Source organism: Parambassis ranga, chromosome 5 (assembly GCF_900634625.1).
Source record: "Parambassis ranga chromosome 5, fParRan2.1, whole genome shotgun sequence".
NCBI classification, from domain to species: Eukaryota; Metazoa; Chordata; class Actinopteri; family Ambassidae; genus Parambassis; species Parambassis ranga.
In genome coordinates this window covers 6,317,230-6,330,306 of record NC_041026.1, presented here as the reverse complement: position 1 = coordinate 6,330,306, position 13,077 = coordinate 6,317,230, and the positions used below count along the sequence as shown (strand labels likewise).

At 40.9% G+C, this 13,077-nt stretch overlaps 1 protein-coding gene across 2 annotated transcripts; it reads left to right on the top strand.

The window, feature by feature from the left end:
* Positions 1–7,045: 7,045 nt before the first annotated feature.
* Positions 7,046–12,503, top strand: LOC114436400 (sterile alpha motif domain-containing protein 9-like). 2 transcript variants are annotated; one of them, XM_028406638.1, is made up of 6 exons: positions 7,046–7,113; positions 7,187–7,277; positions 7,371–7,431; positions 8,132–8,256; positions 8,353–8,415; positions 10,248–12,503. In XM_028406638.1, exons 2-6 carry the CDS (start codon positions 7,251–7,253, stop codon positions 12,390–12,392), a joined length of 2,421 nt encoding a protein of 806 aa, XP_028262439.1. In that variant the 5' UTR covers positions 7,046–7,113; positions 7,187–7,250; the 3' UTR covers positions 12,393–12,503. The 2 variants fall into 2 exon arrangements, with proteins under 2 accessions (XP_028262439.1, XP_028262440.1); XM_028406639.1 differs by lacking the exons at positions 7,046–7,113; positions 7,187–7,277; positions 7,371–7,431 and having other exon boundaries at positions 8,237–8,256; positions 8,353–8,419.
* The last annotated feature ends 574 nt before the right edge of the window (positions 12,504–13,077 follow it).

Below are 13,077 nucleotides of genomic sequence, written 5' to 3'. Positions count from 1 at the left end.
AGAGGTGCTTCTCTACAGAATAAAGACTTTCCTTAGAAACACCATGGCACAAGATCGGCTTAACGCTCTGGCTATGCTCTCCATAGAGAAGAAACTGACACAAGACATTCCTGATTTCAACACCAGGGTCATTGAGAAATTTGCCACTCAGAAAGACAGACGAGCAAAGTTCTTGTAAATAACTCTCCACCCCATTCACTTCATCTTCTCCCTCTTTCTCACACATACTGTTGATTTGTGTAGGTTCAGCTGATATCATACTCTAGCTATAAATTTGAGTATTGTATTATATGAGACTGTTTCTTTCTAAAGCATACATGTAGACTAATATAGCTGTGATTTGTTAATATGCTTTATCTGGGATATTGGAAAGAAAATTAAATTATTATTGTGGAACTGAAGTCATTTTTCGACTGTTGATTTGAACACTTATACTGGAGTAGACAGGGAAATGTATCGGCACATCAGCCCTACCAAGAATTTTTTTCACCAACCGCCACTGGTGACTATGTTGTGGTTCAATCTGACCCTAAGACATGGTTTGAAGCCCAGATGACTGAGACTAATGTAAACAACTTCTGGATTGGGCTGTATGAAGATTCCCCGGGTTCCTGGAAGTGGTCTGATGGAGGTGACTCCTCGTTCAGATACTGGCAGCAGGGGCAACCTGACAGCTCAGGAGGGGGATCATACTGTGCTCATGTTAATGCTGAAACATGGACCGCGATGTCCTGCGACACCAAATCCACATTTCTCTGCTATTGTAAGTAAATATTACAGCTGGTGATTGATAGAAATGTATCTTATGCAGGTACCAACATTGTGAGCCTCCATACAGAGAAAAAAAACTTTTTGGAGCTACATCCATACCCCACGTTGCCAGGACAGTGTAGTTTCCATGCTTGCTGTTCCACATGTTCACCTCTAGAGGGAGCCAGACTACAGAGTGTGTGTCGTCCTCTCTTCAACAGGTGTGTGGCACCTGGAAGGTGGAGCAGAAGTGTCAAGGTGGATGACATGGACCATATGTATAGTTTTACTTTTTGGTCATAGAGAACAATGCGTTAGCTTAGCTTAGCAAAATGGGCCTTATGGCATTTCTACAATATGCAATTTTTAGCGATCTTATAAGACCATTGCATGACACATTACATGACGTGAATCTAATAAACTTTGGTACGACGTAAGTTTGATGCGTGCAGATTGTACGATGACCATTCACTGAATCGTAGGCAATTGCAGGTTACGTCATACGTCAACATGTAAAGAGGAGGAAGACGTGGATGCGGGGTGACAGGTCATAGCAGCTGTCACACTGTGAGTCAGTCATCCTAAATTTCTGACACCGCTACAATTTTATCTCGGCTTATCTTTGGTCACACGATGCTGACAACGGCTGTCGTGGAACCTGTCTCACAGTGTGATGTAAGACCACCGCTTTAGAGCAACGACCAAAGATATCTCCACAACAAATGTTGTTTTCCCCTAAAAATAAAGTGATGGTTTGTTTTTATTGATTTATTTATTTTTATAAGTTTTATAAAAGTTTAGTACTATTAAGTAATGTCCTCTTTAAGGAGACATTTTATTATATATTCATGCATTTGCTGTTCATCGCAATGGCCCCTTTTTGTTAAATTAAAACTTTTTCATATTAAATAAATGGAATAATAACAAATCAACCTTTTTGTGTGAAGATGTGTTGTCTGGAGACACGACACACAGAAGGTGGGGAACTATACGTTTAACCACATGATGAGGACCACAGGTAACCAAATATGTTTTTTTTCTTCCTGTTTTTAATGGTGTGTTTTTGCATGAATTTACTTGTAAAAATAATGGAACATTTCCATAAATGTTCTAAACATAACAAGCAGCCTTTCAGGCAGGTATTGTTAGTAGAAGGCTGACCAGGCGAAGTTTTCCTTCATTTGTTCCTTCAGCTCACGGACACATGATGAAGCTACAAAGATCCAGTTCCATCATTGGTAGGTTTGAATAAATCATCCACTGGATCAGCAGGTTTTTGTTCTGTTGACTAAAAATGCAGCTTTGGTTTTCAGGGATGTTTCTGTGCATTCAGAGGATCACTGCTCAGATGAGTAAGTACCTGTTTAAAATGAGAATTAAACCAATTTAACTAAAATGTTGATAATTACGTGTTTTAGGGATTGTCTGAATTTTTATCGCACATAAAAGACAGTGTTAAGTTATTAGTTAAAGATTTAGCAATCTTTGCCTTTTAAAGTTTATTGCATTTGTGTGAAAGAAGTAAAATAAATGAAACTTTTACCCGAAGTTCCGGTGCAGTACGTCCTCATCAATCATTCCCTGAGTTGGAGCGAAGCTCAAGGCTTCTGCAGACAGAAGTACAGCGACCTGGCTACTGTGAACAACATGGACGAGGAAAAGAAGCTGAACCTCACGCTGGCCGGTCATGTGCCGTACGCCTGGATCGGGCTTCAGAAAGGAGGGACTGATAGGTGGATGTGGTCTGACGGCAGGGGAAGGGTGGACTTCACCAAGTGGGACCCTGCTGGTGAACCGAACAACAGTAATGGCGATGAATGTTGTGGAGAGATGAGCGTGAGAGGTCTGTGGTATGACCTTTCCTGTGGACAGAGCAGAGGTTACGTGTGTTATGAACGTGAGTAAATCAGCTTATAAAAACACTCGGAGGTGACCTCTGGTTTGTTGGTGCGGCTTTTGTTTGCACGAAATAATGATGAATGGCTGTTTGCTTCCTCCTCCTCCTTGTGTGTCTCTTTAGGTCGGGAGTGGGATGGTGCAGAAAGGTACATATATTACCTAAACGGACGAAGCTGGGCGGACAGTCAGGACCTGTGCAGGCAGAAACACACTGACCTGGCCTATGTGAAGACGGCGTCGGATAATTCACGTGTTTCCGGTTTAATCAACACTCATGCTGACATTCAAAACGAAGCCTGGATCGGTCTGTTCAATGACGCCTGGATGTGGTCGGATGGAAAGGAGACGTCTTTCAGGTACTGGCTGATCAGTGATCAAAAGGGAAACTGTGCTGCAGCTGCAGGAGCACAGCAGGGACGCTGGCTCAAGCTGGATTGTGACATGAAGGCCACGTTCGTCTGTCAAGGAGGTGAGTTTCTGAGATTGTCATTGTTCTTCAAGGTAGCTCATCCAAAGCAAACATCCAGTGTCTTGTAACACTTCCTTTGATCTGCATCCTCTTGTGGTCCAATAAATAATTGCATGTAACCACCTAATTTAAAGGACGATGGCAGAAAAGTTTGTTACAGATAGGAGGGGTCTGTGTTGTAAAAAGGGTCAATTTTAACTCATGAATGGAACGGACCAATTACATTTGTGGTTGTTATTTTTGCAGGACTTAAAGTGAAGAAGACTCTAATCAGGATGAAGATGCACTCCAATGTGGACCTCACAGACTCTACAGTCAGCCTTGGACTCCTGGAAAAGGTACACAGAATCAATCTAATAAAATACCCATATATACCCATATATATATATATATATATATATATATATATATATATATATATATATATATATATATATATATATATATATATATATATATATATAGTATTTTATTAGCTGAAAGGAAAAACCAAATATATATGTTTCCTCTCAGCTGAAGACAAACTTGCTCGATCGTGGTGTGACTGATTTCAGTCTCAGCTGGCGACGTGTCATCAGAGATCCAGAGCAGCTGGAGGCCGCCAATAAGAAGGGTAAGCTGAGAATACACACACAGACCATGAGTAGAAATGTGTGCTGTTTACCAGCCAGAATTCACTCGATAATTTTTATTCTATTCATAGTGTATGATTAAAATAAATATTTCAACAGGGTGCTGATAAGCAGAGGCGTCATGGATGCAACATTTGGGGTTGAAGTGGGATTCAGTAACAATTGATCATTTCTTTATTTACTTTGTGTGACCTGCTTACTTATGTTGAAATCATATTTTACATTTGTCAGTGTAGTATTTATGATTAAAGTAAAACAATTTGTAATTTTTTTTCTTTAAACGAAATAAAATCTTTTCAAGAATTACTTTAATTTATCAATTATTGTTGTTTATTATATAAACGGCTATAAGTTAAGTCAAAGACATCTGTTGATATTCTTCTAAATATATTTAATGCAGTTATAGCATGATAACTGTGCCCTGTGTGTATTTATACTGTAATGACTGCATGATGTAATGACCACAGACTGCCAGCCCACTGTTTGCATACAGTGTGAATAATTTAACTAAGATATCTATAGAAGGATCCACAGCTCAAGAAGCAACCGACAGCAGGTACAGTAGGCTACTTTTATAGCATTGATCAGCTTATTACATTATTTATATGTTTACTGTTTGTAACTATACTGTAGTTTTATAGTGCACGCTCCTATTCTGCCATATTTCAAATATTTCCAACAATTTCTTCTGCTCGTCTGCAGCACATCATGGATCATAAAACAGTCGTTTGCACAGGTAAGACCAAAGACGTGGATGTATATATCAATATAATCAACCTATGTTATTCTATGAAGTGTTTTAATATGAAAATTTTGCTATTAAAGAAAAGAACCCTGAATTTATTTAATACCGTATGTGTATATATTGAGAATCTTATTTATTTATTTTAAAAATCAACATTAGCAGTAATACTAATTTCCTTCCGGGGATCAATAAAGTCTGATCTTGCCTATCTCCTAGAAGCTTTTAAAATGAATTTAAAAATGGCTCGACAAACATTCAAATGTCGGATATTTGTTTTGCAGTCAGGATGAGCTTAAACAAATAATGCGAGCTGACGTCACACAAGGTCAAAGGACACAGACAGCAGCGAAGGCTGATAATGGCAAGCTGGCCGACTTAGTGTCCAATTGGTAGCTATCAATTTCCACGTATTAGCAAGGAGGCTAACATCACTCAGATAGCATGTGGTTGTTGCTGTTTGATGTATTTAAATGGCTTTTTGAATTGCAGGGATCCTCTTGATGCATGTATTGGCTGTTAGCAGGACTGTGGAGATTTTGACTGGGTCAGTTACAGGTAAGCTTGAACATTGAACCTCCTTTAGTCCAACTTGAGGTCTTGCTTTTAAAATTTTGACCAATTAGGAGAAATGTATAGTTACTGCCTTTTACTGGGATTTCATCCACAGGAGCGCCTCTGTACCAACTCTATGAAACAGCCATGACCTGGTCCCAGGCTCTGGATTTTTGCAGAAAGAATGAAAATGACCTGGCCACTGTGACCAACATGGAAGAGCAGAGGCAGCTGGAAGTGATCATTAGCCGTTCTGCTATGTATGCCACCTGGATTGGCTTGAAGAGAACGGGGACTACGGTGTGGATGTGGTCTGAGGGCATTGGGCCAGTTACAATTTTCCCATTTTCCGCAAGTGACAGTGCAGGTGACTGTGTGTGGATGGATCAATCCGGCTATTGGCATGCTGACCTCTGTAGCAGCCGAAGGAGTTTTGTTTGCTTTAAATGTAAGTGGCACTGACTTTCGCTTGTTTTTGTGCAATTTGTTTTTTATTTGTTTATTTTTAGATGCAGTTCCCCTGATGGCCACATGGCAATGACCCCAAAACCAATGACGAAAGAAGTAACAACAACACAAAAATTTGGCTGTGTTTGAGTCACGAACATTCACTTTCTCTTAGTTCAGTTGGGTTTGGGTTTGATTTGATGTAAAAACAGAATTGTCCCATCCTTTTCTTGACCATTTTGGGTTGCCATGGTGATAGGTCCTAAGCATAGTCTGTGAGAAAAATGTGAATGGATGCATGAAACCTCCTATTTAATACAAGTACAGTCAAAAAGGTGGACATTTAAACACAGAAGTCTGTGGGGAATGACGCACTTTTTGAGCCACCCTTAAGTGGCCATTTGAGGAACTGCAGTTTTTAATGCTTAATCCTCATCTCTGCCCACGGTGGACTAATTTTAATCGACAAACATTCAAATGTCGGATATTTGTTTTGCAGTCAGGATGAGCTTAAACAAATAATGCGAGCTGATGTCACACAAGGTCAAAGGACACAGACAGCAGCAAAGGCTGATAATGGCAAGCTGGCCGACTTAGTGTCCAATTGGTAGCTACTAATTTCCACGTATTAGCAAGGAGGCTAACATTTTTTATTTGTTTATTTTTAGATGCAGTTCCCCTGATGGCCACATAGCAATGACCCCAAAACCAATGACGAAAGAAGTAACAACAACACAAAAATTTGGCTGTGTTTGAGTCACGAACATTCACTTTCTCTTAGTTCAGTTGGGTTTGGGTTTGATTTGATGTAAAAACAGAATTGTCCCATCCTTTTCTTGACCATTTTGGGTTGCCATGGTGATAGGTCCTAAGCATAGTCTGTGAGAAAAATGTGAATGGATGCATGAAACCTCCTATTTAATACAAGTACAGTCAAAAAGGTGGACATTTAAACACAGAAGTCTGTGGGGAATGACACACTTTTTGAGCCACCCTTAAGTGGCCATTTGAGGAACTGCAGTTTTTAATGCTTAATCCTCATCTCTGCCCATGGTGGACTAATTTTAATCCTTTCTTCTAGACGACAGCTATGGGGTAGAACAGTACACCCTAAACACCACGCTTCTGTCATGGCGAGATGCTCAAAGCGTCTGCAGGCAGTATTACACAGACCTGGTCAGTGAGAAAACACTGGAGCAGCATCGGAAGATCAATCAAGTTGCAAACGGTGTTGCTGTCTGGATCGGGTTGTTCAGAGACAGCTTTGCGTGGTTTAGTGGAAGCAATGCCTCCTTCAGATACTGGGATGCTGGGAACCCTGATAATCTTAACGGGGTCCAGCACTGTGTTTCACCTAGAAAATCCTTCCAGCAGCAGTGGGATGACTCTGCCTGTGATAAGCTGTTTTCTGTTGCCTGCAGCCGCAGTGAGTACTGGAGAATTATTATTTTTTGCTTGCTTAATGTGGGCCTGTTTTTTGTACAATCAGATGTAAAATATGTGGGACATTCGCGTGTTTCTCTTTAGAAGCAAAGACCATGAGAATTGTGGTGAAAGTGAAAGCAAGTTCGACAGCCAACCTGAGTCTTCCTACAGAGAGGTTCTCCCTCCTGAAGCAGGTGAACGAAAACAAAACAAAAACACACAAAGACAGTGACAAAGTGAAACTAATCTGTACATCTCTGCTTACAGCTTCAGTTTCTGCTGGAGACTCAGGGTGTGAACAATTTCAAAATCCACTGGAAAGCTATCCGGAATGAACTCGTCACCCATTCCACACAGGGTGTGTGCAGTTTTGTTTTACTGTAAATCAAGAGTAAAAGCCAAGGCAGTGAAACAAAGGTGTGATTATTACAGTTATGTCTTCTGATTGCAGGTTGATGAAAACCCATTTGAAGGCCGTGGACAGACAGCGACTCACTTTAGACCAACAACCGGTGTGGCTTCATGTATAAACGTTGCATGTGCATTAATAGTTGAAACAGTAGTTCAGTCAGTGTGAGAATAATAATCTTAGATGTGGAATAATTAAGTATATTACAGGTATATAAATTTACATATCACATATTATGGGTTGAGCACATGCTGTAAAAATAATAGATGAACATATGTGAGCTGCTTTGAGTCTGTATGAGAGGCTCTGACTGTCACCATGTTGGCAGCTTCTGCCTAAATTCCCAGTTAATCCAAATACAGGTAAGGAGGCGACGCACGAGTGGTGCAGAGGTGGTCGTGTGGATAAGACGCTTGTGATGTCAATCAAAGCTCAGCTGTTATGAGACCAGGACTGATCTTGAGTACTACAACTGCAATGCAAAAGTACTAAAAACTGCAGTTCCCCACGTGGCCATTAGAGGGCTGCGTCCAAAAGTGAGAACTTCATGTTAAAATGTTCAACTTCACAGCAGAAATAAACACATTTACACAAAGAACGACTCCGGAGTCCTGCAGAAATAAGGATGTGATTGTTTTGATTGACAGATGGATATGGAGATATAATATTCCAATAGTCACAACTGGTGTTTTATTGTCTTTCTTTTGAATATTTGTATTCTTTTGGGTTTCCTACGGATGGTATTTACAGGAAAGCAGAACTCTGTTATCATTTCTGCAGAAACACACTTGCTATCTTGTCAGACAGGAATGCACACATGTACAGTACGTCACAGTACAGAGGCGTGGCTCAGACTCCTAATAAAAAACATCCCTGGTGCCTTCATCCTGCAAACACACACACACACACACACAGGAACATCAAACAGGTAGCACTAATTTACATTTTTTTTAACATTTTAACTCTCTCTGTGTGTATATATATATATATAGTAATAATATGTTTTGTTGCGTTTCACCATCAGGAATCTGCCAGCAGCCAAAACAGGTTCAACCAGAAACAGACCTTATTAAGGGAGCTGATCCAGGTCGGTAAGCTGCGTCATTACTTATTTCAGTCCATATGAGAGACCTTTATGGAAACCACTTCATAATATTTCAACCACTGTAAATTCTTTAATTCCTATAAAAAATTTAGAACAGCAGCACTTATCATTGAAAACAACAAGTGTCAACTCACAACTGATTTGCATCAAAGCAGGCAAATCAGTCAGAGAGAGAGAGTCAGAGAGTTAAAAACTAGAACCATCTCTCAGGTGAAATAACACCAGCAAGGTTGAAGTGACGAGAGACAAACACTAAATACAACACACAAGCCTCAAAATAACTACTGAGAAGCAGACAGGACGTCACCTAGAATAATAACAATTCATTGAGAGAGCTGCACTTGTAGATGTGAATTAGGGGTGGGCGATATGGCAAAAAGTTTATATCACGATTCTTTAATGATAAAATCACGATCACTTTATCAGGATTTGTTTTTACATTGACACTAATTTGCATGTTTCTGTGTAAATGACTTCAGGTAGCCTACTCTGTCACTTCTCAAAAACTATCAGTAGATCTAAAAGTAAACACTGATAACGTGCACTCAGTATTAGTTTTGAATAAACATGAAAATTTAAATAACAATTACAGAACAAAATTAAGCTTTATTTCAAATAGGTTAAAGTTCAAAGTGATTTAGAACAAATGATCAAACTTTAATGGGAATCATATCTAAGGACAAACAGAGCTGCTGCTGTCACCTCTGTCCACCGTTTACTAGAGTCCTCATGGAGCCTCTTCATCAAATGCCTGCGTTATTGTTTTGGTGACGTCATTAGCTGTTGACTCTGTCTGCATCTGACACACACATACAGGTTTAGAAGAGCTGCTGACGGCACAACAGCAGCGAACCTGAAAATAACGAGCTGGTAATGTTCGGAGAGGTGGGCGCGTACGTGCTCGTAGCATTTAATACATTCGTATACACGCGGCCCTTCCACTGCGACACACGTCGCGCGCGCACACACACACACACACAGGCTTAGAAGATGCGCCGCTGCTGCCGGCAGAAACAGTACCGAACATAAAGGTGGAGTTCGTTTTAGGGACCAGTTCATCCGTTTTCTTTTCGTTTTCAGCCGTAGCTTCCTAACAGGGAGGCTGTCATTGGTTGGTCAGGTTCACATTAAGAGAGAGTTGACGAGTGCCGTTCCCAGCAAGCTCGTTGTAAACCTTGCAAGAGGACCATCCAGTTATGGACCTTGGGTGTGAAAGTGCTTGAGTCTCAGTCCAAGGCAGACAACACCAGCTTGCTGTAAAAAGCCTTCAGCGGGCTTAAGCTATCATCACCCAGTTTTGTATGTCACCCCAGCCGCCCTCATCTTTGTCAGTGCCCGGTCCCTCCAGGGCCACCACTTCCACTAACAACCTTCGACCAGCATTTGGTTCCAATGAGACATTAAAAATCGGAGGTGCTTTGGGTTCTTCACTCAATTACAAAGCACCTGTCATACAACAGTTTGCAGCATCTTGTTTTGGGTAATGCGTTGGTCTAAAATTTCATTCACAATGGTCTTGAAAGGTCTTAAAGAGGTCTTAAAGTTAACTTACTGAATACTGCAAAAACCCTGTTAGCAGATCTTCTGTGGGTGAATACACTATATTGATTGAGTGTAGGTCTCTAAATGGTTCAGTGTGTCCCTGTTTACCAAAAACGCAGAGGCATGTTTGAATGATTATGAATTAAACCTACAGTGTTGAAATTTTGTCTCCCCCTAATGCCAGTGAGTGTGACTACACATTAATACCATAACATTTGCTCACCTTGGTTCTTTAGGTTTTTTAAGATTCTACCTTCATCTTCATTTTGCAGCTTCACACCATGGATCATAACCAAAGAGAGTCTCCGACCTCTGCTGTGGTCAGCGATGAAGCAGTGACTCAGTTTGAAAACTACTGGCAGGAGCAACTTTCACATTATGTGCAAAAAAACCCACCAAGATGGTCCACCAACACAAAGGTGTTCTCTTTTCTGGCGCTCCTGAACGCATATGTTCCAGATTCCTACCTCCTGAAGGATGAGTGTCAACGCATCCTTGGACCACCTGATCCCATCCATGGAGGCCCCCCCTTTGAAGAAAGAATGGAGCCCTTTACCCGCTTCATCCACACATCTAATCCAGGCCCTGAACATGTGTGTATGATTCACCCACAGGTTGCAAGGAAAGCTGTGGAGTTGCTGGCTGTTACAGGCTTTACCAGAAGTACTACAGCCAAGGATCTCATGGTCTCTCTTTGTGGAGATCAGCCCCAACCCCACATAATCCAGTTCATCAAATATTTGCTGACAAAGAGAGAAATGCAAGAGGGGTGTAAAGAGAAGTTCTCAAAGCTGGTCAGCGATGTGATGGAGCACGAGAACCATTACAACGCTGTCTCTGTTTTGAAAACTGCTTCAAATAAGTTCACACAGAACCCCAATTTCCCCCAAACCATTTCTCGTCTCTATCACAGTCTCTGTCAACGTATTTTTTACAGTAACAAAAAGAGTCAACCTGGAAATATCTACACATTTTTTCAATACAGACAAAAAATCACCAGACACTACAGATCTGCTGAAACCTGGGCAAGAAATGCCATTAACAGAGCTCCGCGCAACTCTTACATGGCCGACACTCTTGGACAGGTTTACATGCACCAACTGATGAATTCACAACATCTCTCCTTTACAACACATGGTGTTGTAGAAATGGCAAACCAAGCCTTTAAAGCATTTGAAGATGTAGAGGATAAAGCTGAGAAAGAAGTGGTCCCACAGATGGAGGACCCAGGAGGTACTGTGAACATTTCAGATTCCTTCAACAACCGAGGCCTTTTTGGTTTTATTCAAGTAGCAAACATCGTCTTCAAGAAACTTGATGTCAACACCATTCCAGACTTAGGAATGCAAGTTGAAACCAAGTTTACATTTTTTGAGTGGTACCTAACCTACTCCAAGCCCAGCATGACCACCTTGGAGCCACATTACTTCTGGAAGAATGTGGTGCTTTGTTATGAAAACTACACCGGACAAAGAGCAGCTGCTTCCACCAGCTTTCCAGGCCTTCTTGACCATCTGAATCGTGGCCTTTTCACATCAAGAGGACAGCGTGCCTTTAAACAAGAGGCTCCAAGCACTCAAAGGGAATTAGAGATAATCCGAGACCATCTGAGGAGCCAGTACGAAGAAAATCCTGAAGATGTTGACCTGGCAGAGCGGTACGTCCTCTCCAACATCATCTTGAGCAACAAGATGCCGAACGCTCCCCATCTGGATCTGGTGACGGAACTCCAAATAATCCTTTACGTATTCCTCGGCACAGATGTGGGCTTAAGGAATTCTGAGTTCTACCTTTTGGTTCTGCTCTTGTTTTGGCCGGAGGAACACCATCAGGGACAGCAAGAAGATGATGAAGAATGCCAGGCCACAGAGGATGAAGAGGTCAACACCAGAAACGGGGAGGATGAGGACATTGATGGGTTAGAACCAGCACAACCCTCTCCTGCTGGCCTCGTGTTTGACCTTGACCTGCAACAGTATGTCACATTCATGGAGAGAGCATTTGAGAGAGCCATGTATGACAAATACCTCCGAGGCCGCTACCTGTTGCCCCTGTTCTTTCTGGGAAAAGGCTCCGGACTGAGCAGATGGATTCACAAATCAAGGTTGGATGCAATTGTGGAAGAAAATGTGGACAAAGGGAATAGAAAAATGAGGCGCATCAATGAAATGTGGGTCAGTGGGAATGTGTGGCACCTTCAAAAAGTCCGAGATATCCTCCTCCCAGTCCGGGTGGAGGCATGCCAACCATGGGAACGTGAAGGGCGGGAAGTGTGGGTTCATGTGGGAGAGAAAAGAATAAAGGCCCGAACTGAAGTTAACCCAGACGGGCCAGCTCTGGGCACCACGCTTTTCTATCTTGGCTTCACCATTCAGGGGCCTGTCGTCTTTGACGTGGGGGCCCCTCACAATGCATAGGAGGAGGTTCTGAAACCAGTCAAACCTTGAAATGGTGACAGAACCACAGACACATAATGAAGTAGAGGTCTACAAAGTTCTGTTGTAAAAAGGCATCGGTGTTTTGTTAGAAAGGGAAATGGTTGTATTATCCTGCAGTTTTTCATTCATTGAAAAATGTTGACAAAAAGTATGAATTTGAATTAAACTTGGAAACTGGGAATATTTGTTTTGACTGCTTCTGAAATTAACCACATGGTGTTTGCTGCTTTCAGGTGCAGTTGGAAGGATTAGACTCCTGAAACATATGCATGATTTAATTGTTTTGTATATTTATTTATTATTTATTGGATTATTTTGATCCAACACAGACAGGTATAGGCTTAATAAAACTTTTTTTAACCCTTATTGTTAAAAATAATAATACTGTAGAAGAGAAACATTACACAAAAAATATCTGTAAATTTTATGTCAAAACCAACACAATTATCTTTTTATTACATTATATTTAATGTTTTTTATATATATATATATATTTATAATATATTGTTTCTAAAAAAAACCCACAAGTGAATAATTTATTTGAAACTAAACAACAATCAATAAGATGAGATAAGATTAAGGGTTAAGTAAATATGTTAAATGGAGAAAATCTAAAACTGAAAACTCGAGTTACTCAAAATAAAAAACAAGCGAACAGTAAAAT